The sequence below is a fragment of the Zonotrichia albicollis genome, chromosome 6 (assembly GCF_047830755.1).
Source record: "Zonotrichia albicollis isolate bZonAlb1 chromosome 6, bZonAlb1.hap1, whole genome shotgun sequence".
NCBI lineage: Eukaryota > Metazoa > Chordata > Aves > Passeriformes > Passerellidae > Zonotrichia > Zonotrichia albicollis.
Genome location: NC_133824.1, coordinates 31,893,841 through 31,918,922, shown reverse-complemented (window position 1 = coordinate 31,918,922; position 25,082 = coordinate 31,893,841). Strand labels below are relative to the sequence as shown.

General features: G+C 54.0%; 1 protein-coding gene across 7 annotated transcripts in view; it reads right to left on the bottom strand.

Annotated features, from left to right (window-relative positions):
* The window catches only part of DGKZ (diacylglycerol kinase zeta), a 60,887-nt gene extending 35,883 nt beyond the window's left edge, over window positions 1-25,004 (bottom strand). The window contains exons 1-2 of one of the 7 annotated variants that reach the window (XM_074543052.1): window positions 11,473-11,546; window positions 2,896-2,994 (exon numbers count right to left, since the gene is read on the bottom strand). In XM_074543052.1, coding sequence (XP_074399153.1) covers window positions 2,896-2,994; window positions 11,473-11,543 — 170 coding nt within the window. In that variant the 5' untranslated portion in view covers window positions 11,544-11,546. Of the gene's footprint in view, window positions 1-2,895; window positions 2,995-9,910; window positions 10,043-10,214; window positions 10,798-11,472; window positions 11,619-17,610 lie in introns of those variants that run through there. The other 6 variants (XM_074543051.1, XM_005480044.4, XM_014266613.3 and 3 more) reach the window with 6 other exon arrangements.
* Window positions 25,005-25,082: the final 78 nt, after the last annotated feature.

Genomic DNA, 25,082 nt, shown 5'->3' with positions numbered 1-25,082 from the left:
TTTATCAAAGAGAAAATTAAAAATGTGCTGTGCTGCAAGTAGTTAATTATTCAGAGCAAAGTAGCCTGATAAGAGGTATGTGCGGTCCCACCTCCAGCCAAGGAAGCTTAGCACAGAATTACAGAATGATTTGGATTGGAAGAGACTTTAAAGGGCATCTCATTGCACCCCCAATATCATAGTCAGGAACACCTCCCACTTGACCAGGTTTGTCAGAGTCCATCCAACCTGGCCTTGAACACTTCCAGGGAGGGTTCAAGCTTCCAGCTTGTCTCCAACTGCCCCATGCCCACCCTGCTCTTCCTGTCCCCTGTGGTCTATGCATAGCAGAGACTCCTGATGATACCACTTGCTGCTCCTCACAGTCACCACAATCCTATCTCCTTTCTGGGCTGGCAGGACCTAGACTGACAAATGGAAACAGCCATTTTTTCCCATGGAAACACCATGGAAGGGTGACCACAGTGGATTCCAGGTGGCCCCAAAATCCCTTTCAAGTAAATGTGACCACCAAGAGATCAGGGCATTAATTCTTCAAGTCCTTGGAGGCAGCAGGAGCAGGAAGCCTAAGAGCCCTCTCCTCAAGTTCAGTCATGCAAACCTTGCTGCCATTCTCCTCCTACTCCCGTGACTTCGTAAGCCCTCAGCCTGTTAACATGCAGACAGCTGAATGGGTTGTGATGGAGACCAGCAGCTCCCAATGCTGCTGTCACAGGTTTCAGTCTGCTGTGTTCAAGCAGAAACCACTGCCCCAGGCCAAGAGGCTCCCCAGGCCCACGCAGCCCTGAGCAAGACTTTCCATGTGAGGAGACCCTGGTCCCACGCACCTGAAACCACATCACAAGTGGCAGCCCCTGCAGTTGTCTGCAAGGGGGAGAACTGCTCAGCATCCCTGAGAAACCCAGTCCCCAGAGATCACTCTACACCACAAAGCCTGAGACAGGAAAGACACCTCCCAAGCCTTCATCATGACCCTGTGACTAAGCAAAGCACATGCTGACATGCCACACAAGTGGCATTTGTTAACTGTCCCCCTGGTAGTGATATCATGTCTAACCTTTGGTTTCACTTTTTCACCTCATGGCAGCAAGTGACTAAGTCTTTTTCTCCCACACCTCACATCAAAATTGAAGTAACTCCTTTTAACAATGTTAAATCTACTATTGGCTTTGCTGAATGTCAGCTCGTCCCACTGCAACAAATGGGAGGGCATGAGGAAAAGTTGGGGTTTTTTCTCCTCCACCCTTTTTGTTCTAAATGCCCTCAGCATATCTGGTCTTATATGCTTCCTTTTCTTCTTTCATCTTAACATCCCCACATCTGCCAGAATCACTGATGGGCTTTTTTCTCCCATCATCCTTCAGAGAGGGGAAGAAGCAATACCCATGCAGAGAGCAGCCCACTGTCCCCCTTCCTGGAACAGACCAGCACTTTAGCACATACCAGTAACACAGGGCTGCCTTGCTCTGCTTCCTGAGTTTCTCGGCTCCTCCTCTCATGCCCACAGAGACACTGGGTGCTCCAGAGACTTGCTGTGTGGGAGGAGTGACCCAGACTCCAGGTGCAGAAGTTGGGTGGCTGCCATTATGAGGCTCTTGTGGTACCAGGACACGCAAGCCTGTGCAGTGGGGAGTTGGCTGACAGCTGCCTTGCCTGGACGCTTGCCTCTGAGCATCAGCCAGCCCATGGCAGCAGCTGACCAGTTTAAACCATCAAGCTCACCAGCCACTTCAGCCACAGAAGCATAAAAAAAGCTCTATGCAGATGCTTTGCCAATCCCTTTCTTGCAGAAGGGAGGGAAGCAAAACCAGGAGCGATGAGTCAAGGCCAGCAACCCTGCAGAAGGGACATGTCACAACACCCAGCTGAAGTCAGCTGCAGGGAAAGGGCTGGAGTTGCACAGTAGAGCACCAGAGCTCTGAAGAGCGACCGTGCCCTCTGGTGTTCAACCCACGGCTGTCCGGACCTCTCTCAAACCCATTCGCCTCCTCTCTGAAGAGCACTAACTGGCCACACGGCCTCTTGCTCCCAACACCTCCAACCACAGGACTCCCAAGCAGCCCTGGGACAAGATTTTTGTGTCTACAACATCAGACAAACAAGAGACTGAGTGGCAAATTCAGTAAAGCCAAGGATGCCATGCAGAGAAACCGTGTAGCAGAAGCCAGGAGGAGCAGCAAGGGTCTTCCACTGTGGCACTCACACATGTGTAGCCAAATCCTGACCAGGCTGATGTGCTGCTCTACAAAGACCAAGGCATAGGGAGCCTTCCATTCCCAGGAATGGAACCCAGGACTTGTCCCTACCTCCACATCTCCTCAGGAGCACTTGTGAGGGAGGTAATGGCTAGTCTCAACACCATGGCTAACCTAGGAACCGGCTCCCACACAGCAGCTACATCCCAGCCATGGTGATTGTCTCCCAGGCCCTGTTTTTCCACCGTTTCTGGCAGTCATAGCCTTAATGAACTTCAGACTGTTTCAGCTAAATTTTATTATTTATTATTATTTAATTTAGTCATTTGGCTAAACCACCCTCAGTGCTGTCACCTTAGGTCTTCCAAGCATTCAGCATGCACTGGGTCTAGATGCTCATGCCCACACTGGCTAGGACATAGAGGAGGAAGAGCTCAACTGACCTTCAATCCAAACTCCAGCAAAACAGAAGCTGCCATGTTAGTCGATCAAAGTCCAGTAGCAAACTGCCCTCTAGAACAAAGACAGTGACACAGGCATAAGGCAAGCAGCCCAGCTTTCAGTGGCCTTGGTTAGTACTGACACAAGAGGGTGAAGTGGGGTGAGATGTGGGTGGGAGGGAGGAGAGCTTTTCAAAAGAAATGTTGCAGCAGCTGCTGGGACTGCGCAGCCTGTGCAAGCCAATAAAAATACCACATACTTATACACCGCTGGCCGGTGCTTTATCCTCCTGGATCCCCATCGGCTGGGCTGGCTGCCCTGGAGACAAGGGAAGACACCTTTGTGGGGCAGGTGGAGTCTAGGGACACAAAGAGAGTGGTCAGCAAGCCATGAACACACCTGGCTGCTCAGCACACAGCACTATCCTCCCCCGCCCCAGTGCCATCTCTCCACCACTTGCTCTCCCCTTGCCTTGGCACGTGCAGATCCCAAGGGCTCCAATGGCACCTGTGCCACCACCCATGCTGTCCGCCATGGAGGTCAATGCAGGCAACATGCCCATGAAGCTGGAGTCAGCAACACCATTTTTCCCTAAAGAGCCAGTCAGCAAACATGAAGCACCACACTCCTGCATGTGGGATGCTAACCCAGCCCAGTTCAGACCCTGCCAACTGCCCACCTAAACCCCAGGCAGCTGCAAGAGAGCACATAACTCAGGGACCAGCACCAGGCTGGCACAGAAAGAGAGCCCTGCTTCCCTTCATCCTTCCCTGTGCTGGCCTGGTTCCTGGCTGCCTTCTTTCACCTTGACTGCTGGGTCCATGCATGGATTTGAACTTAAAATAAATCATGAAGGCACTCTCCATGCCTTGCACAGAGAAGCATAGTTTGGGCAGGGCAGAGCAGTTCACCTGTTCCCAACTCTCCGGCCCTCGTGCACGGGCACCAATCCTTGGGAGCCCTGACTACCACCAGCCAGGGGCTGGGTAGCAAAGCTTTTGGTGACCCAGTGCAGATGGGAAGTGTCATTCTTGGGATCCCTCTGACACTCACCTCTACCACATCTGCTTCCTCACTCATTCAAACAAGAAAACTTGTGGGTGGGTAACATTGTTTGAGCCCAGGTGGGGAATCCTCAGCCTCTGCTGCAGAATCTCCTGGCCCCATCCCGACCTGCAACCCTGCCAGGAGCTGAACTGGGGAGCAGGATACCTCCTTCCATGCATCCTGGCAGCTCTCACAGGACAGCAGCCCTGTACCTTCATCATCCTGCCAACTGCCAGCCTTACACTGGAGCAAAATCTCTGCAGAGAACACCCACCCCACCTCCTGCCACACCTCAGCAGTGGCAGCTGCCATGTGCTAGCTGCCAGAGTGCCCCACGCGACGTCCTCTTCTGTGGTGACCTCGAGCTTGGGCAGTAAGAGGCTTAGCCCTGGATCTGCAAGGCTCCTGGCCAGAGCCAGGGTAGCGAGGCAGGACAATGTACAGATAATCAGACCAAGTGGGAACTTTCACACAGAGGGGTGGCACATGGCCATCTGCATTGCTCCCTGCTCCCTCTCTTGGATGGCTACACAGGCTGGGAGCTCAGGAGGAGGCTGCAAGCCTGCAAGTACTTCTACCCCGCGATTCTCTATCCTCATCCCGTTGGGGAGTCCTGCCCTAGAGTGGAGGTGGGGCCCTCCCCAGCCAGTGGGGAGCAGGCAGCAAGGAGTCCTCCTGCTCTCCGGCGCTGGATCCACACCTGGGCTGACAATGGCAAGCGAGGGACAGGCTGTTTGGCACACACGTTTCCTGTGGAAGCCAAGCTGCACCAAAACGAGGGGAAAACCTTCTAGAAGGCTCTATGTTAGTTGCCCTGAATTCCTGGGCCAGCCAGCTGGGACACATGACTTCCTTCGAAGCCATAGCATGTGCTGGAGCCAGGGCTGCTCCAGCCCTGCAAAGAGATGAGATGCTGCTGGGAAGCAGGGAAAGGAAGACTGGCTAAGTGGAGCTGGGAAAAAGGCAAACACTAAGCTCTTGCTCATTGGTTCTGGGTGGGATTTTCACATCCTGGATGGGTGTCGCCATGTGTGGCTGGGACTAGAGCCTGCCACAAGCTGGCATCTTGCAATAATGTCAGGGAGCCAGCAACAGCCCATGAGACACACCAAAGGAATCTCCCACTAACACGGGGCACATAGAGGACAGGGCAGCAGCCCAAGGATGGGACTACCTCCAGCCAGACCTCCTTCTGCCCCCAGAGTGGGACTTTCCCACCAATGCCATGTACCTGCCACCCTGCACACACAGCTTGAGCAGCATCCTGCAGCCCCCCAGAGACAGAAGCTGGGCAGGGCTTCTCTCAGATGGGGGATGCTTAGCTCATTTCCCCAGTGGTTCCCTGAACCACTGGGAAGGGCTGACAGCCGTCAGCTGGGCAAAGCTCAACCAGGCTATTTCCAGGCATGGGAGCAATGGTCACAGATAGAAACTGGAACTGACAGCCTAACCCGGACAGCACAACCTGCCCAGCAGGCAGGGCTGAGACAGGAGGCCCATTAACTCCTACTGTCTGGGACAGCATGGAGTGGGAAGAGATCCTCTCAGCTCCTCATCCTGGCGCAATGAGGAAGAGCTTCCCCTGGGGGCAGAGCTCACAGTTAAGTACAGAATTAGCACCCTAAGGCGTCAACCCCTAAATTGCAGGCAGGAGGAGAGCAGCACTGGGTCTAACACATACGTCTGGTGTGAACAAGACTCCATCCCTGCTGGGCTGGGGCCTGGCCAGCGCAGCCTCACTGCTTGCCTTGGCAGAGCTTCACCCTCCACCCGGCATCCTGATGGGGAGAAGAAGAAAGCCTCCCAGCTCCCAAACACAGACTGCAGCTGCTGCTGGATCTGCAGGTTGCAACAGAAGCACAGAGTATACTTTTGTATTACTGGAGAGCTGTCATAGAGAAAGCTCTTGAACTCAGAATTGCAAAGACAGAGCCACTTATTATCCCCAGAGTCTGGTGCCAACTCAAGAACCAGCAGGACAGGTTTCCCCTATTTCCATGTCCAGCCTGAGTTGCCAAGCCAGATCTGCACCAGAGTCTCTTCCTCCAAAATTCTCCAGCAGAAGCCATTCACTCCTGCCAGTACTCCATCTCTTCCAAAAACAGATTGTTTGTGGGCCCAAGGGTCAAGGAGCCTGCAGTCCTTCCTCTACTCTTGAACTCAGCATCTCAAAGTCAGCACTGGTTTAAAAGAACCAGCAAACAAGCGAATGCATGGCTAAGAGATAACTCAGGAGCTTCAGCTCACAGAGTCATCTGGGGAAAAGAAAATAGAGCTCACCTAAGAGCAGACCTGCAAATTAAATTTAGAGGCTTTGCCCAGTCTCTGGGGAGATTGTCTGCTCCCCAGGCACTGCATCATGATGAGTGAAGGAAATCCTACACTGTGTCTCCCATCACCTGCCAGAGCTCAGGTTGCTTTGTTGGAGCATCGCCCTCCTTGCAGAGGGCTGGCCTCCCTTTACCAGCACCTCCTTAGTGCCCAGAAGAACTCACACAATCAAAGAGCTCTCGAACTCCCCCTGATCATACCACCCACAGCTCTGCCTCTCCCCTGTCAACACTATATCCTTGCAAAGACCCGGCTCCAATCCCAGGGCCTGACTCTCTTCCTATTGTTTTCGTTCAAAGGAGGGAAGCAGTCCCTCATCCTCCCTCCTTTCAGCCCCCCGAGGAGATTACAGTGTTTCCTGGAAAGGATGCTCCAGCCCCTAAGAAGATTAGTGGAAGGTGTCCCTGCCCATAGTGGGGGGGTTGGAACTGGATGATCTTTAAAGTCCCTTCCAACTTAAACGGTTCTATGATGCTATAATTAAAGGTCTTGACACCTTCTTGACACTACATGTCAGTGTAGCAGTCCCTGCTATGATCTCGGGGAGCTGCCAGTGGGTGCTTGAGACTGGAGATACAAGGCAAGTGGCAGGTCCACACCACGGAGGACCTCAGCCTCTGCAAGCAGTCAGACCCCCTATGCTGATCCTTCCCTGACCTATCTCTCAGCCCCACTGTGAGCTGGCAGCTGTCCCAGCCTGGCTCTGCTGCAAGGCTGCATTGGCTGCCAACAGCCATGGCTGCTCAGTGTACCCAGTGCTTTATTTTTCCCCCACTGAGAAAAAAAAGTCCCTGAGCAGAGATCACAGAGCAAACTCAGCAGCGGAAACAACTCTCTCGGCACATCCCATCTGCCCTGCAAACAAGCCCAAGTGTCACTGCAGGGGACAGCTGGGGATTCCCACAAGTGACACTGGCCCAGGCCCAGCCAAAGCTACCCAGCCATCACCTCTGAGCAGAGGCTGGAGGGTTTCAGAGCTTGAGGCATACAAAATCTGCATGCATGGAGGAGAAGTAGGAAGATGATTGCTCAACAGCTAGCTGGCAGCAAGGTGCTTTGTGAAAAACCTTGTCCCAAGGGAAACACCGCTCTCAGCCTGCCAGCCTGCAGAGCACAAACTTCAGGCTCCTCACTACCATCTGTTCTTCCTGCAGGGCACCTGGGGCATACCCCACTGCACAGCCTCTCTACTGCACCTGCACCAGGGAACAAACAGCAGCTTCAAGGGCACCCCCACATAGCAGGGATGGAGAAGGCTGGGCTGCTGGTACATCATTCTCAGCTTTCACATTGGTGTAAGCATCAAGCTGCAAGAAAGAAGTGACAAGTGACGTCCCAGAAAGATGTAGGCGGGTGCTCGGCTCAGTTTCTTGAGTGCCGTTTACCCACAGGCTGTGCCACCCACAAACCTTTCCTGGGGCAGTGGCAGGCACCCCCAGGCTCACCTGTAGGCTCCAGCACAAGATCTGCCAAAGGGTCACAGCCAAAAACCTGGTCTCGTGCTCTGCTGGACTACCATCTGCCAGCTGCCCCACTGGTGGCTACAGCCCTGCTTATGCTATCGCACCAGCCATTACACATAGTTCCTTTGAAGTGGGATTTGTTACAGAAGCTCTGAAGCCTACAGGGGAGATCCATTTCACTGGCATCCCACTTCACTGGCACAGGGATGAGCAAGAAACAGGCATCATCCCCAGCACTTACACTCCTTCCCCAATTCCTCCCTGGAAAGGGTAAACTGCAGTTCACTCATAGCACCAGAAACAGGGCACCTAGAAAGGCAATTTAATCCTAACCACCTCTTATCTGATCAGCCCCAATCTCTTTATCAGCCCAATTAAAAGAATTACCCATCCACGGGCCGGATGCATGTATTGTGCACTTGTCTCTGTCAGCTTTAGAGCCAATTACTCCACCCTCCTGTAAGGCAATTACAAGGTACAGAAATAAGCCTGCTTGCAAAACATGGGACTAATGTACCATACCACCGGAGGCCAGAGCTTGGGGGCTCACCTTTCTGTTGCTTCAAACCCCCTGAGGGCTCACGTGCCCTGGAGGCAGGACAGGCTCTTTTGCCATTTTGCAGATCCTTGCCTCCCTTGGCCATGTCTCCCAGTGTTGCTACCCTGGCAGAGTCCAGCACAGGGTGTCCATCTCAGGAAAATTCTCTCCTTGAAGCCAGGGCTCTCCACTCATGCCAGTGAGCAAATTCCTCCCAATTACCTAAGCTTCCTCTAGACCTGTTTCCCAGCCACATATGGCTCTGGGTAAAGCTCAGAATAGAAGGGGGTACAAATTTCCTCACTGTTGGAAAGCATTTGGTGGGTAGGGGCTGGCTGTACTTATTGACAAAAGGAAGCGTAGCACAACCTTCCCTCTTAATCCCCTCAGAGGAGGAGAAGAAACTTCATGCCATCCTCTGCTCCAACGCTCAGGTGGGCATGAATTCAGTGGTGTGCAGCCAATTATCCTGCATGACTTCCCATCAAGTTTACCTCCCACTGGTGTGTGTGGGAGCCCCTTCAGTCTCAGAGGTCCATGGGAATCTCTCCTCCCTACCCTCCAGCTCTGGGTGCTGCATTCATCACCCTGAGCCAGGGGGAACTGGGTCCCTCCATCAGCAGCAGAAGGGCAAGAATGCACTAAACGACCCCGTGGCCACTTCCAGTCTTGGCAGGCCTACTGGCCTCCTTCAGCTCCTCCTGCCATTCCACTTTGCCTCTCCCCATGTGTCCACACTGCCAAAGGTTGTTCACATGTGGAGAACTTCCCCTTGGCTCTGATTTACATTGCAGTAACAGCAGCCTGAAGCCCTGGGACTCAGAGAGAGATGCGACACAGTATTTGGAACAGGCCAGAGACTGCCAGGAGCTCAAGGCAGCCATTGCTGACAGCTCTGAAACCAGAGCAGAGAACACCGCTCTGTGGTGGAGTGACCTTGCAAGCCATCCACTCCCAGGTCTGGCTTGGATGTGGAGGTTGAAATTGGAGCCTTTCCCCTCCATTCAGCACGTGTGATACCACTCTGGTGGCACTGCATCCTGCTTCAACTGCTCCCATATACCAAAAATACCCGTGAGATGTAGAAAGTTTGTCACAGGGCCACCAACACGGCTGGGGGTAAGAATTATCAAGTACAAGGAGAATATGAGATAAGGGGGGGAGTTTGGCCTGCAGACAGGTTTGAGGGGGAACATTATTACTACGTCCAGCAACCTGATGGGAAAGTACAGAGAAGATTGGGTCAGATGCAGGCCAGACGTGCACAGTGACAACTGAAAGAGACCAGGCACAGGCTGCAACAATGGAAACTTAACTGTTATTAGAGGAAAAAAATTCCTGAGTAGCTGAAGCACAGGAGTGGGTGTCCATGTAAGTTGTGTTCTCTACACCCTGGCAACACTCAAAACTCAACATCAACAGCTTGATCAAACTCGACCCTACTTTAAGACAGCAGTGTGAACCAGGCAATCTCCAGTGGTTCCTTCAGACCTCAGTTATTCAGTGTTTTCAAAGACCTCCAGATAGTAGAGGTACCAGGCTTCGCTTCGAGATACTTCGCTTACACGGTCCAAATCGCCACGGGGCCAACAGAGTGGCTAAGGGAGGCACAAGGAGCCCAGCTGGCTCTGGGACAGACGCATGAGAAGCTGGGATCCCAGCCGGCAGCACGGGACAAGCACAGCCGGCCGGCGCGGCAGGACTGCCAGTGTCGCAGGCGAAGCACGGGACAGGCATGCGGGGATGGAGACAGGCAGTTCAGGGCGGGTGGAACCGAATGCCCAGGAGACGAGACTCCGATTCCACGGGGACGACAGCGCACGCAGCGAGGGCAATGCTCCCCAGCTTCCCATCATTCGGGCCAAGAGCTTGAAAGGAGGGAAAAGCAAACTCACCCCGCTCCATCCTCACACCCTGTCTCGTATCCCCCTGCGGCTGCGCTCAGCCAGGGCGAACCCCCCGACCGGGCCTGGTGAGGCGGCTGCTGACGGCTCAGCGGGAGGAGGCTCTTTGGGAGCCGATGCTCCGCCGCCTCCGTTCCGGATGCTCCAGACGCCGACAGCCAGCCCTTGCCCGGGAGCCTAGCTCCCTCCGGCCCCGCTCCGCCGCCAGGTGCTGGGGCGGCGGCGCAGACACCACCCCGAGCTCGCCCGCCTGGCGGGACCCGCCGTCCCGCTGCCCGCCCCGCCCCGTGCTCACCTGCGCCCGAAGAGCTTGAGGCCAGTGAAGCGCTTGTTGCTGTGGCGGCGGCCCAGCGGAGGCGGCGGCGGCGGCCCCCACTCGGGCTCGGCGCTGCCTGACGCCCCGGAGGAGTCGGCTGTGGCGGCGGCTGTGTCGGAGGAGGCGGCGGAGGGCGAACCGCCGGACGGCGGGAGCCGAGCCGCCTGCATGGCCGAGCTCAGGGCTCGGCGCCGCCGCCACCGTGGTTCCGAGCCAGAGGAGGGCACCGGGGGCGGGCGGGGGGGCGCGGCCGGCTCAGGCTCCCGCCCCACCGGGGCCACGGGCAGGCGGGCAGGAAGTGCGGCGCTCACCGGTGGCACCGGCGGCCGCGCCGCCAGCGCCGCCTGCCGAGCGCGGGGATCGGGGGAGCCCGTCCCGTGGCCCCGCGCCCGGCGCCGCCGCCTCAGGAAGCCGCGTGTCAGCCCCGCCGCCGCCTCGCGCTCGGAAGAGGTTCGGCGGCAGAAGCAGAGCCTCCCCCTGCCTCCGCCTCCGCCTCCCATTGTTCACCGCCGGACGGAGGGGACGGAGCCAACAGTCCTGCCGCCGCCGCCACCGCCCTCTCCAGGGACCGGGAGCCACCGCCGGCCTTGTCGCCGAGGCCAGCACCGAGGCTCTTACCCAGCCCGGCGAGCGCCTGCCCCGTTTCTCCCTGAGCCCAGCGACGCCGCTAGCTCAGCGGGCAGCGACAGGGGCAGGGGCTGGCCTGCTCGCCATGGCTGCCAGTCCAGGCAAAGAGCAGCTCTTCCAGCCCTCCTTTGCATGGAAAATGTGCCGGCCGCAATGACAGCTTCCCCGCTTCCCAAGGATGTGGAGCCAGGCTGAAAGCCGGGGCTGTGGGGGCCTGGCTGCCCACTGCCCGCTGCTCCTGCCGACCCTTAGCGCCCTGGGTGAGGTCCCACTGGTAGACTCAAACACCAGCTGTGTCCAAGAGGGCTGGTGGGAATGGGGACACACTTGCCAGTTTCCCTGAAACCGACAGCTCAGGCAAAGCCGGGCTGACCCGCTGTGCTCACGGGCTTGGCGTCAAAACCGCTCGCGCGGCCCTCTGACATCCTGGCTGGGAGGTTGTGTGCGCAAGCCCAGGCACTAAGAGAAGAGGAGGGGATTGCGGGCAAGGCGCTGGGCAAGCACAGGAAGCCTTTCCCCCAGCCCCCAAATCACGGGCTGTCAGCACTCGCCACAGCACCTTAACCCCCCACAAAAAGAGGAAGGGAGCGGAGCCCAGCTCGGTGGGTACCTTATGTCGACGTCCCCCGGAGGGCTCTGGGGAACGTCCCAGGAGCGATGCCGCCACATCTGCCGCAGCATGAGCTGATGAGCTTAGCCAGCCCGGGGTTCACTCTCGCTCTTCCTCCCCCAGCAGCCGCTTTCCGGAGTCATCCCGAGGGCAGGTCCCTGGCAGTGCTCCGCCGCCGGCCGGGGCCCGGCTTTGTTTGCAACCTCCACCTGGTTCCTCTCTGCACTTCCTGGAAGTGTGAGGGCGGCTGTCATTGCAGCCGGCTGCGCGGCCTTCTTCCCACGGCGCTGGCCACCTCCTCTGCTGGGTCGTCTCCAGGGAAGCCTCGTGCGCACCCTCAGCAAGCGGGAGCACGTCCTGGCACGCTGGGCTGCGCGCCGAGGAGCCGCACCTCCCCTGCTGGGTGGTTCTTTGAATGCCCCCAGACCTGAGACAGCCCCCTCTCCAAAGCTGCCCCAGCGCCGCCATGCACACCAAGGCCATAGCAGTGGGGCTGTCTTCCTGCCAGCCACCCTGGGCCATGCACGTCCTTACCCTGCAGGCTACCACAGCACTCACAACTACTGGGTGTATATGTCCTCCCTGTGTGGCAGGCCTGAAAACAACCTCCGGCATCTGCTCAGTCTGCACTGGAGTTCATTGAAAAAATGCTTTGGTAAACCAGGAATGGGCAGTGTGAAAAGTAGAAGCATGTAGGAGGCTCCTGGCCAGCCTCCAAAAATGGAGAAACAGCCTGACATTCATCGTCCATCCCCCAGTCTGGGGTGGCACAGCCTAAGCCTGCAGGCCTGGCCTCTCCCCACCTCCAAAAACCCCAACTCTTCACAGCCAGATGCTGCTTGGTGTGCTCTGGCTTCAAGAAAGCTTCAGGTCACCAAGAGGATCTGTGGTCAGCTTCTGTGGGCCAGAGAAAAGCAAGCAAGCAAAGGTGGTCCTGGCAGCCTGCACAGATGGCATTTCTAAAGAGGCACATGGTCTTGCTTTAAACTCCATCATCAAAAGGAAAAAAAAAAAAACCACTGACAGACCTTGATCTCACCAGGCAAGCTCTGAAACTGAACACAACCCACTGCATTAATTACTGTGCAGAGAGAGGAAAAGGCAGGACCTGGATGCCTAACTCCAGCACACAGATCAGGGAGGGGAGAGTTTTGTTGTTGCGGAAAGGTTTCATCATCCCTGCTGCTTTGCATGCCATGATGGGTTAGTTGCATTTTCCCCTTGCCTGCAGACATCTCTGTTTCATGTTTCATGCACTGTCTCGTGGTGTTGGTGTCTAGTCTTACCCAGGAGCATCAGGAGTATTGGGGCTTGGTGGGGCTGTTGGAGAAGAAACATACCCTGCCCTGAGTCCTTCACCATCTTCTGTGTGCTGTGTCCATGTGTCTTTTCACAGTTCTGTCCCCTGGGCTTGATTCAAAACTGTGGAGGAACCCCTAGAAATCCCATTCCTGGCTGTTCTTGGTCAGGAGACCAGAGGAGACAGACCCTGCTGCACAGGCTTCTCTGTAGGCAGCACAGGAGAGGGATGGGGATCACTGTGCTGGGTGTTACTGTGAACTGGCACCCTTGTCTTCATGCTAGTTTGTGCAGCACCCTGGTACTGGAAGGATTAAGCTGCCTGCTTCAGCCAAACTCAGCAGGATACCTGCCTGTGGGATTCATTGTGAACAGGGATCAGATAAGGGAGGGAGTGGTCCAGGGGAAGAGATGGCTCTTGGTTCAGGGATCCCAGCTCTCCCCACACACCGTGTTTGGATCAAGGTTGGAATTGCCCCTAATCCTGGTTAGTGCCCCTAAAAACCTCCCTGCTGGCCTACTCAGGGAGTCCCACCCCATGGTCCCCCAGCGCACCTACACCACGTGCAAGGCTGAAACTGTGGTTGTGGGGACAAACAGGGGAGAGAAGCTGTGTCCTGCTGCCTCAGAGAGCTGACCAGGCTCGCCTGATGTGGAAAAACCACAGCAGGAGGAAGGGCAGGATCATTCCCTCTGGCAGCAGCAGGGTCTTGGGTCAGTTTAAAGCAGGGAGTATGCCTGGTTTTAGAAAGGGCTTGGAGCTGCATTATGCCATCCCTCTCTGTCATGCTACAGGTATGTCCCTACACAGCCAGGCTGTACCCACAAACTTAATGTTTCTCCAAAATTGCTTCTTTGGATGTTTTTCTCTCTTGTTACACACAGTCCCATATCCAGTTCACCACTGCCTTGCACATAGTAACATCCAGAATGAGAGCCAGAATGAGAGTGAACACACACCAGCACTGTGCTCCAAGCACAGGGTGATGCCAGCTCCAACCCCATCCCACCCCTGCGCCATGCACTACAGCCTGTGTCTGACAGTGGGGCCCAGCAGAGCTTGTCCCTGGTTCTGGAAAGAGTCAGGGCAGGGGAGAGTGAGACACTTGTCACCCCTGACCAAAGTCTGTGAGGAGCCACCTGCTCATTTCTAGCTCTTCCCTCTGGCTCTGCCCCCCATCTCCTCTCCCCTGCTGCACAGAGGCATGCGGAGACAGATGCTTCTGTCAGAGTGGAGCAGGCTTGGCTTGCTGGAAACGAATGGGAATTTGATTATGCTGCTCTGCAGAGCAGGGCTAACACGATTAAAAGGCCAGCAGGCAGGACTTGGAGGAAGGAGATCGCCTCTCTGTCTCTTTCTCTCTGTGCTGACAGTGGAGGCTCTCCTTTCCTTCTTCCTCAGCCCCTGGACTGCCCAGGCTGTTCTGAGACTTCACAAACATCCAGAGTCCAGATCTGAAGACAAAAGGAAGGGAAGACCGGAGAGAGTTGCAACCATCTTCCCCTGGGCTGCTCAGGGCTCCTACCTCCCTCTCTCCAGCAGCTCCTGCCAGCTCTCCCCTCTGGCCTGCCTGCTCTATGACCAAGCTCCCTTGCTATTTACATTACAAAGCAGCCCCCTCTGCTCCACTCTGCGGGTTATATTTAGCTCCCTGGCACAGAACAGCCTGTGAGTTGCATTAGCTGTGTCCTATCTGCCAGCCGGGGACCACACTGAACAGCCGAGGTGTCTCACATCTCCCTAGCAGGGACGGGAGCTGGCTGGGGGGCACGGAGGGACACAGGACCCCCTCTTCCCGCTGCCAGAGATGGCTGTGTGGAGCCCTCTGGTGCGTGGGCTGGTCTGGGCGCTACCTCTGAACGTGACTGAGAGCCGAAGAGCACGACCTGGCAGAGCCTGCAGAGAGCTCGTACAGGAGCTTTTGTGCGCTTGTGGTTTCCTTTCTGGGTAAACACCCCTCGGGGCTGGGTTGCCGGGTGCAGTGACAGTGACAAAGGCTACTGCTGCAAGCATCACCCTGAAAGCAATGATGAAATGGAGAGGGAGCCCACAAATGCTCAAGAGGGGTTGCAGGGTGCTGCTGTGACCTGCCACCACCTGTCCCAGGCCTCTCTGGCTCCAGGTCAGCTTTCCCTACAGCAAAGTTCTGCCAGCCTCTAGCATGCCCTATTGCCACTGGAGCTATCCCACTCTGGGAGCTAGAGATGATCCTGCCCCACCACAAAACCTTAGTGGAGACACTCAAGGCAAGCAGGAGCTGACTTTGGACTCCCTTTGGCCAAAGTGGCTGGGGATTTAGACACACAACCCTTGTGTTTGCTCTGGGTTTGCTGTGGTGACAGAGGGCATTGGGTCCTTCTGGCATTGCAGAGGACCTCCCTGCTGGGCAAATTGTCCCAGAATGTGGAAATCTGGTACACAAGCCAGCATAATTAATAAGTTTGGCATGAAAATGTTACTCAAAGCCCTAAATATAACCTGAGTGCTGAGCTCTCTTCCACCCGCTCAAGGCGCCTCCATACACCGTGGCAGCTATTTATGGAAGGAACTTTATTTCCATGGGATTAATATAATTTCTGCTCATTTCAAAAGCTTTATATAGCAGCTTATGCCACCTGCCCCTCGTGATGACTAATGGTTCCCAGCAGGAGCAGGTAGGTTGGAAGCAAGGGGACTGGGACCTCCAACCTTCAGCTGACATTGAGGATAATTGTGATGCCCACAGGCCATGGAGAAGGTCCTCCAAACTCTGTACCAGGGTTCAGTGTCTCCAGAGCTAGACAACACAGCAAGGGGATTTCTGTCGGTCCCCTAGGACTTTCCATGCTGCAGGAGGGGCACATAATGGAAGGTTAGCCCACCTCTGGGTAACAGGCTGGTAACAGGTGGGTAACCTGCCTGAGGAAGCAGCCAGACCCAAAACTACATGGGTGTCACAGGAGAGAAGAAGCAGATGTCCACCCCCAGACACTTCCTCTCCCATTTCTCCCTCCCTTTGCTTGGCCATCCAAAACACAAGGTGGAGGAAGCAGCTCATCCCAAGCACCATTTCTTCCTTTGCTCCTGGTGTGCAGGTTGCTGCATCATTCCCTCCCACCTCTCAGAATCCTCCCTTCTGCAAAGCCTGCATTGGACAGGGCAAAGTCCCTTGCAAAGAGACCCCTTGTGAGGGTTGTGTAGAACAGAGGGGCTTTGTGTAAGGGTAGCACAGGCTGGAGCATGTCAACTGAGCCACTTGCTTGGGGTGGCTGGGGTGGGATGGGCAGGGTGTATAAAATCCTTAGCAACCTTGGATAATTCTAGAACAAATTCAGGCTGATAATTTAGGTTGCAATATGTCCCTTCCTGCCCTGGGGAGGCTGGAAAATTGCAGCTGGCTAATCTGTTCACAAAATGCACTGTGCGCATCTGGAGAAGACAGCTAAGAGGAGAAAATCCTGCTCTGCTTGGCACAGTAATTCTTCATCCTCTGTGCCATCAGGGCAGAGACCCTCCCAGCTCTGTCTGGTGCCCCAGTGAGCAGCCCTGGGTACAGACTGAGAACCAGGAGGACTCGTGTTGTCCCAGCTCGTGTCAAGGCTTAGGGACACTGGGTACCTGGGGAGGTCGCTGCCACCCTGGCTTCTGCTTGCCACCCACCACACGAATAACAAGTGCTGGGAATGAGTCAGCTTCGAGGCCCCTCCTGCTCTGCAGGCACTAATAAGTTTTCCCATTAGTTCCCATTACTGCAGTATTAGAGAGCAATTTGCTCACAGCTTGCACTGAAGCCCTTGCAAGGGGGAAAAAAAGGCTGCTGGATATGTGGGAGTGCAGGCAGGGGGGTGACCAACAGCTCCTACCCAAAATCTTCCCCCTGGCAGAGCTCTGCACCCCAGGGTCCCCAAGGCCCAGACCAGGGGCGGGACAGCTCATCCAGGCTCTGTCTGCCATGGCAGTGGACCTCCATGTCAGATTTCCACCTGCTTATAAACTATGTGGCACTTGCTGAGCATGGCATGACATGGTAACATGGAGCTTAGAAGGACACAGACAACTCTGTGCCAAGCCAAATCTGGAGAGTGGTAAGAAGGCAGCTCCTCCTCTCAGTCCCAGACTCTCACAGCAGTCCAGGATCAGTCATGCTCATGTCTAGTCTGGGCATGTGCAGGGTCAAAGGATTTCTCCTCACTTACACCTGAGAGCCATTCTGCAAAGATGGGGAGTAGTAAATCATAGAAGGTCTCAAACACCCTTCTAGCAAAAGAAAGGACGGGGTAGTACACCAGACCTTATTTGTTGTGACAGAAGAATGGAGCTGAAGTCCTGGAGATACTGACCCAAGCAGCATTTCAGGCACTATGGCTGGAGTTGGGAGCAGGAGCTAACTTGGGTATCACCAGGCAGTGGCTCCCATAAGCCCCATGAGAGCTATGAGAACCACTCTTTACCTCTGTCAGCTTTGCTTGGTGATAGCAGGGGTGGGAAAGCGCAGGAGTTGCAACAGAAGAGTCACACCAAAAGCCAGGACAGATCTCCCCTTGCTGCAAGGTACTCTCAAAAAGCCCAGACCACTGCCTAGGAGGCATCACAGTCCCAGGATGGGATGGGGGAGTTGGATAGAAGGAAAATAAGAGGATCTGCAAAGGTGATAATGAGACTGCCACTGCAGAGGGAGCTGTTGCATGCAATGGGAGGGACTGGACTAACTGGTTGCCTTGTCTCTGTGCTGAGGTGATTTCTGGAATGTGCTGGTAGTTGGTGAAAAGAGCCAACTCTGACCCCATGGGAGGGAGATGCCTCAGTGACAGGCCACCCCAGTGCCCATGTGCATCCCTGGAGACCCAGACTTTTCCTACCTGTAGGAGACCTGCTTTCTGATGGCCAAGTGCAGGAACTGCTCCTCCACCTCTGCCACAGCCACTGCCCCTCTCATCTCCTCCCAAGCTGGATCCATGCTGCGGAGGCCCAAGTGTTGTTCTCGTCCAGTGCTCTCTGTATCTGCTGCTCCCTGGAAGTTTCCTGTGGCTCCCCGGGCCAGCTCAGCATCATTCCTGGCAGGGGAGAAGTCTCTCCAGCTCCCGGGACCTTCAGCCATGCTGGAGTGAGTGTCTCTCTAGGCAAGGAGTCTCAGTTTGCCCTCAGAACTTCTTGGGCAGACTGGTCTTGTCCCACGGGGTCCCACAATGCTGCTCTGCTTCGCCTCTCCAGAGTTGTGGGACAATCCCAGCAAGGCTTAGCTCCCTGAGGGAGCACAAGCACGAGAAAAAAACAGTGTCCAGCTTTTTGTGGTGGTATTTACTGGGCTCTTGATAGCAGCTTGAATAGCTCAGACGCAGCAGCTCAGCCTCTTGCCGTCTCTACTGCCCTGCCACTCTGAAGCAGAGGAATATCTGACACACACCCAGAGATGTTGGTGCTGCTCCTCGGAGGTGCTGCCACTGTGAGAGCAGTGGGGAACACGGCGTTCACTGAAGAAGCACAGTCCAGGGATAGCAATGCTTGCAAATGATTGAAAAAGAGCTTGGATTGCCTTCTGCAAGGTCCCTCTGGAGCCAGGCACATCCGTCACTGTCCCCGGCGGCAGCAGCTGAGCGGGAGCAGCAGGGAAAGGTAGGCAGTGAGGAAAGTGCCTGTGTACAAAGCCTGGAGCAGCTCTCAAAAGACAAAGCAGAAAGTGAGCATGAGTGTATGCTGTGTGCGTGGGGAGGGGGCTGTGGGGAGCTGCATCCATCAGGCAGCCTGGTGTCACCTTAGAGACACTTGAAACTGGCACTTAACTCTTCAGAGTCTGGGAAGGCACAGGAGGGTGGCAACTCAGCTGCCCCTCTCTGCCCGCAGTCCAGCTGCACCTGCCTGCCTGCAAGGGCTGCTCAGGGAGCTGGGTCTCGGTCGCTTGTCTTAACCAGACCTGCTGTCAGGTGAAGTCAGGTAGCCTGGAAAACTACATGACAGCAGCACCCCCAGCAGAGCAAAGTACCTGCTGTTGTATCAAATCATCCACCATGGATGACATCTGTTCAGGGACAGGGTCCCCAGCTGTGGACAGTGGTACCCATCTGAGCAGAGGTAATGCTGTAGCATGGCCTCTGTCTTTCCAGTTGGCTCACTCAGGTCCTTGCCACTTAGAAGGCTACTTTATTCCTGATTTTTCCTTATTCAAGTCAATTTTTCTCCAATCTTGGCATCCAGAGGTAGAAACGACCTTCTATTCTCTGCCCACATACATCAGAAAAGTTGCATCATTTATTTGTCCTGGGCTGTGGCTGGACTCTGTGCCCGAGTCCAAGCCCACCTGTCAGCTGGGATAAGAGATTCCTACAAAGCTCCCATATGTGCCTGGTTTGTTCTGTCCCAGATTCACATGCTGTGCCTTTACCTGCTAGGCCCTGGAAAATTCAAAGTTCCTGTCTATAAGAGCCATCCCCTGCGTCATGGCAAGGTCCTACAATCATGTATCGCACAAAGAGCACATTGCAGTCATCTCTAATCCCAGTGTTTTCCCATGAAAGTCTGGCATAATGGGAGCAGGAACCTGTCCTCAACCTGCTCTGTTGTATCACCATGGAAGTCATCAGGAGCATCTCATCCCTCGTGCCAGCACTCTTCATTACCTCCATATGGCCTTGTGGCACCTCTGCTGCAGAGTGCTGTGGAACAGCATGTTCCCACGCCACTTTTCACCCCAACCTGGGAAGCAGCAGGGGCTGAGGAAGTGCTGTGTCTTTTCCTGGTAACCACAGCCCACTGGCACCTCCAGTTCAAGTTACTGAACCTTATTCTGGCCCTAAAACTCACAATGACATCTCTCTCTGGCTGCACTCCTGGGGGATTTGTTTCTCTCAGGGGCACAACAGCCCCCAAACCCACTCCTCCACAGAATCGTGACTGGCAGGGAGCCCCCACCCTCCTCACTGTGTGACTCAGCCCCTCCAGCCCCCACAGAGGTTTTGTTCTCCTTGAAAGCTGAAGCGCTGCGGGGTGAGCGCTCCCCCAGCAGCACTGCACAAGCACAGCTGGCCCTGGGGAAGCAGCTTCATCCTCCCTTGTGGGGACACAGACCTGCTTGGGAGCTTGCCAGCACTCCCTGCATGGATGCATGGCCCTGCTCCATGTCCTCCTGCTGCCCACGGAGGCTGGGAGCGGGCTGTGGAAAGGGAGAAGCAGCAGGTGCCCAGAGGCACCTGTTCTTCTCACCACCCACAGTGAGATGTTTCTCTTCTGCCCTGGGCTCTTCCTGGCCTAGGGAGCCTCTGTTGCCATGGAATATGGGAGCCACCTTCATCTGTGCCAGCTGGGCTGTCAGGGCAGGACAAAGATGGGCTACCCAGAGGAGCTACAGGGGATGCAAAATGCCGGTCCCTTCTTGCTCCCAGAATTTTGGGAAACATCTGTCTTGTCCTTTATGGTTAAAGAAGTTTGTGGCCACCAGGCTGAGGAAGTGGATGACCAGTCAGGGATGGAGACAAATAGGAAGTTGGGTGAGAGCAGGGTCAAGACTTCCAGGTAGGAAGGAAGGCAGAGCATTTCTCACTGGTGTTTGTGTCAATGCCATAAGAAAGGAGCTTCAGGGTGGGAAGCAGAGGCCTTTATTGCAGGAACAGGAGACCCCTGAGACAGGCAGAGCAGAGCCCTGAACTAACAGCACCTTTGGTCAAGTCAGAGTAAAGGCCTGGACACTAAGTGCCTCTTGCATTCCCAAGGGGCCTGATCTTGCTCCACAGAAACCCTCTCTGTGGGGAGAAGCTGCCAACAGGGGATTTCTAACTTTCTACCCACATGCCAGGTTATATAGCTGTCACACAGGCAGGGCAGGCCAGATTGTGTTTGTCTGGAGGAGACATCCCAGGATATGCCTGCATGAGGTGACGTAATGGATTGCACAGGCATCTGCATCTCTCTCTGCCCACCTGACTCTGCTTCTCTCATGAATGGGGTCACCCTTCACTTGGAGCTCCCTGAAGACTTGGAAAGAGCAGGCAGATGCTGCCTGAGGACGATGGGGCTGGACAGTAGGATTGGGTCAGTCCTGTCCTCCTGGCACCCTTCAGCTGAGCCAAGTCGCCTGCTTACCTGGTGCTTACCCTCATACCTGGGGGACACACAGGAGTGTGTCTCTCCTGTGCTCTGATTTCCTTCTGCGTGGGCACATGGGACAGTGCAAAGGCATATTGGTATTTACCATACAGACCCCATCCTTGTTTTTGCAAGCATAAGCAGGACATGAGCTTTCTAGGAAGTAGTATTTCTAGTGAGTAAAGCTCTGTGAAGGTACAGTCACCTTCCCTGGGCACAAGAAAAACTTCCACCCTGCTCACCTCTAAAGCCCCATTTCAGCCACCAGATCAGAAAATCAACACAGATTTGTTGAGGCAGGCCAGGTCAGTGTCCATCTGGTGCTATCACTGTTAACAAGCCCCATAGGCACCTGGGGGATGTGAGGGGGTGCAACTGCCCCATTTTCCCCAGAAGGTGTCCAAAAGCCCAGGCTTCTTGCCTGGTAGCAGGACCAAAGCATGTTTATCCCTTGATGGATATATGAGGCAACTCCCTAGCACAAATCCCAAGAGGGAACAGCAAGAGGGATCATGCCAGGCTTAGAGAGCATGGATACTCTCCTGAGAGCCCTAACTGCCCATGTCTTCTGAAACAAACAAAATATACCCACCAGGCTGCTGCCATGCACTGCCAGTAACCCTTTTGGCAGCAGCCAGCAAAAAAACCTTAGTGTTTTATATTTTTTGTTGTTTTTAATTGTCCTGGTAACAGAACAATTGGGAATAATTTGTCTCTGAAAAACAAAGTCCATGTTCTGTTAGCATTTTTTTGTTCAGGGCTCGTATGAATTGACAGTGCAGAGGCTTCTGAGAAATGTGACCCTGAGTGGGCAGAAGCCCAGCTTGCTGCGGCAGAGCTCAGCTGGGGCACTTGGAGCAGACCAAACACAACTGAGTGAGGCTGAAGGTGACTTGTAAAGAAGGTGACTCTTGCTCTGCTAATTCTCTCAATCTGCTCTAATTAGTTGCTGTTGTCAAATTGGTAGGTGTGATTGACTGGTGCATTTTGGGAGGCATAGCGGGGATCAAAAGATCCTAATGTGTCTGCTTTGAGCAGCTCAGAGATTTCTGGTAGACTGCAGAATTAAGAGGATTTGTCAAGATGAAGGGAAATTTTCTCCTGATGGAAGGGTTCTGATTGGTCTGGCTGTGTTAAAGGAGCCAAAGCCTGAGAACTCATCCTTTTAAGAGTTTCCCTCTTGCACCTGTTTTGGAGTGTCTATGAAGGGTGCAGGCCAAAATCTCCCTGGAAGGCAATTCTCAAAGAGCTGTGTGAAGTTTCACAGGGCTGAGCAAAAACAGGCTGAGCCCTTCCTCTGGATGAAATCTGATGAGTGCAGGGAGCAGCACCACCCCATGGTGGGGGAAGGTGCATCATACTGACACAGGGTTAGGAGGCTGCTTTTGGATGAGGTGCTGCAGGGAAAACATCAGATTCTCAACTCACAACTAGTTCTGGCCCAGGAAGAAACTGCAGGGCAAGATCAGGCATTTCCTTGCATTGGTGGGTGGGCAGCGGGAAGGGAGCTCTGCATGGGTCTGCAAACCCATGTCAGACTAACCTGCCGTGGATCACACATCAAACTCCCTCTTGGCAGTACAGACCTGGCTCAGAAAAGAGAGCTCCTATCTCTCCCAGACGCTGTTCAACAGCCAGCTTGGTCAAAACAGCAAGGCAATAGCTTCACTCCTCTCCACAAAGAAATTACAATCTGCGGAAAGAGACCTATGTAAGCCCCAAGCCCTACATTCTGCTGTGGCACAGTCCTGCTGTACCTGCCCAGCCAGAGGTGGGAGATAAGGACACCTTATAGCATCTTTCAAAGTCACTCCTGCTTAGGCTGCCTTCCAGACATGGAGGGCTGACTCCAAGGAGTTGCTTCAATGACCAAATTCTAATGAACCCGCTTGAAGCTTGCTAGAAAATGAAAATTTGTTTTCTAGACCCTCAGTTACTTTGTGTTTCACACAAAATCTATCCATTTTTGCAAGTATAAATGGACTGTCAGAGGTACAGGCTGACAGCCAGGACCCAGGTTGTTTCCCATTTGAGCGCAGTTGCTCTGCTTTTACAGTTAATGAAAAGATTTAGGTATTTTTTCAGACAGGAGAGGACATCATGCTATGAGCTATGTCTTTGTTGTACAGAACCCTGCACAGCCTCTTCATTGAAGTAGCTCTTTGCTTCTCATGTACTTTCTTCCATGATCTTTCTCCTTCCAAGAAGATGATAGTGGTGTTTCGAGGGGGGGAAAGAAACTGAGGCAGAAGAGTTCTGACTTGTTCAGAACTGCAGAAGAAATGACAAGGACAGTGCTGCTGGAAATAAAACATGCAAGTTTGTTTCTAGCCCCTGACATGGAGCATGAAGTCCCAGTACTGAACCAATTTTGCACATGGCCAGGGAACAGGAGAGGGAGCAGGAGGTGAAGAGCTGTGATGTGGGCTGGTGTGACAACCATGCTTCAATGAAAGCACCTGTCAACCCAGGGCTGATGCTGCATCTTTTTATTTTATTTTTATTTTGCTTCATAAAGCAAATGCAGAGCAAGTGATAGAAGGAGGAGAAAGGGTGGCTTGAAAACAAAGCAAAACAAAAACCACAAAAAAACTAAGAGGGAAGAAGCAGCTGCTGGAGTATAAGTGGAAAGCGAGCTGCTACAAGAAAGAAGTTCATAGATGCCAAGCCCGCACTAATTCTTAATAAAATACAATACTGAAAATAGGATCTCAGAGTCTCCAAAATACAATATCTTAAGGGATCGGCAATAATACAAAATAAGTTTCATTATGTACAAACGAGTTCTGCTCTTGATCTCTGTACAACGGTGGGAGTGGGAGGCACAGGGACATGCTCAGTGGAAGTGTCGGGGTGGGGAGGGTGTGCTTGGACCCGGCAGTGGTTCTTTGTGCTGGGGTGGAGGTGCAGAATGGGGAATGCAGTGGTATCTGATGACCAGTGGGTCCTGTGGGGAGAGCAGAGCAATGCTGAAAGTCTTCCTCTTCCTCACCCCACTGGCCACGCATGCACAATTGCAGCCAGCTGTGTCCAAATTTTCCTAAATGACTTGGAGGGGCAAAACCAATTTTCAATAGGGAGAAAAGAAGGATGTGAGGGCTCTTCCCTCACCTCTAAGTCCTTGAATAAGAGCCATCCCATTCTTCCTCTAAAGGAAGCCTTCTCCACTCCCAGTCTGGGGGGAAGAGGAGAGGCTGGGGCAGTGCAGAGTGAGTCGAGGGTGCTTGATGAGAAACAAGCAGAAGAGGAGCCGGCTGTTAGACCTGGCAGAGTGCACAGGGACTCTGTGTTACACATGGGGCAACCTGCCACACCCCAGATCTCTGACACTCGTGTCCCACATTGTCCTTCCATCAAATGGCAGCTGAGGGAATGGAGCGAGGAGACACTTCTGCCTTTTTGCAGGACTTCTGCTGAAGAGGAAGAAGGGTCAGAAATGGGTGCCTGGGTGCTAAAGAGAATGGCATAGGCTTGAGATGATGTCACTTCAACACCAAACTGGCAAGGCTGGCCTGAGAGGTGGTATGGCGAGAGTTTGCTATCTTTGCTGTCAGCATTTAGAAAGAAGAGGTCTAAAAATGTCTTTGGTGACCCTGGCCAATTCCAACATACCACCTCTTTCCTGACAGATGTACCTGTCTCCAGAAATGCCAGTATGTCCTCAGTGGCTTTCACAACACTATTGTGCACACAGAGGATGTGAGGGGAATGATGGCTAATCTGACAGCCCTCCAATGGGTTGTAGAGCTCTCCTTGGTGGTTCCTAAGAAGACCCCAATTAGGCATGAAGCAGATTCAGGGATGGAGAGCTGGGATAGGGATTGGGTTATGGGAATGTGTTTTTCTCACTCACTCTCAAAGGGGAAGGCTTGCAGAATGGAAAGTGAGAAGACCACTGACCTGGCTAGCACTGCACTGTGGGGCCCAAGCTGGGAACAGAAAGAAAAATACCACCTCTGCCAAAACAGGGGTGCTAAGGGTGGGGAGCAGTGGATTATGAGGGAAAATTGTTCTCTGTTTCAGAGCTCTGGTTACCCAGAAGCTGCTGGCTAATTTTTATGGCGATTTATCTGTCTGGGATCACTCTCCCCTACTCCGTTTGTGTGCAGATCTTTGCAGATAGTTGGTGTTGAAGTTATGTAGGCATGTCCATCAAAAGAAAACTAGAGCAAGAAAGAACTAGGTTTTCTCTCAATGGAAGCAGAAATATACTAACATATGGAGGGCAAGGAATGAGCTCAAACTCTCCAGAGCC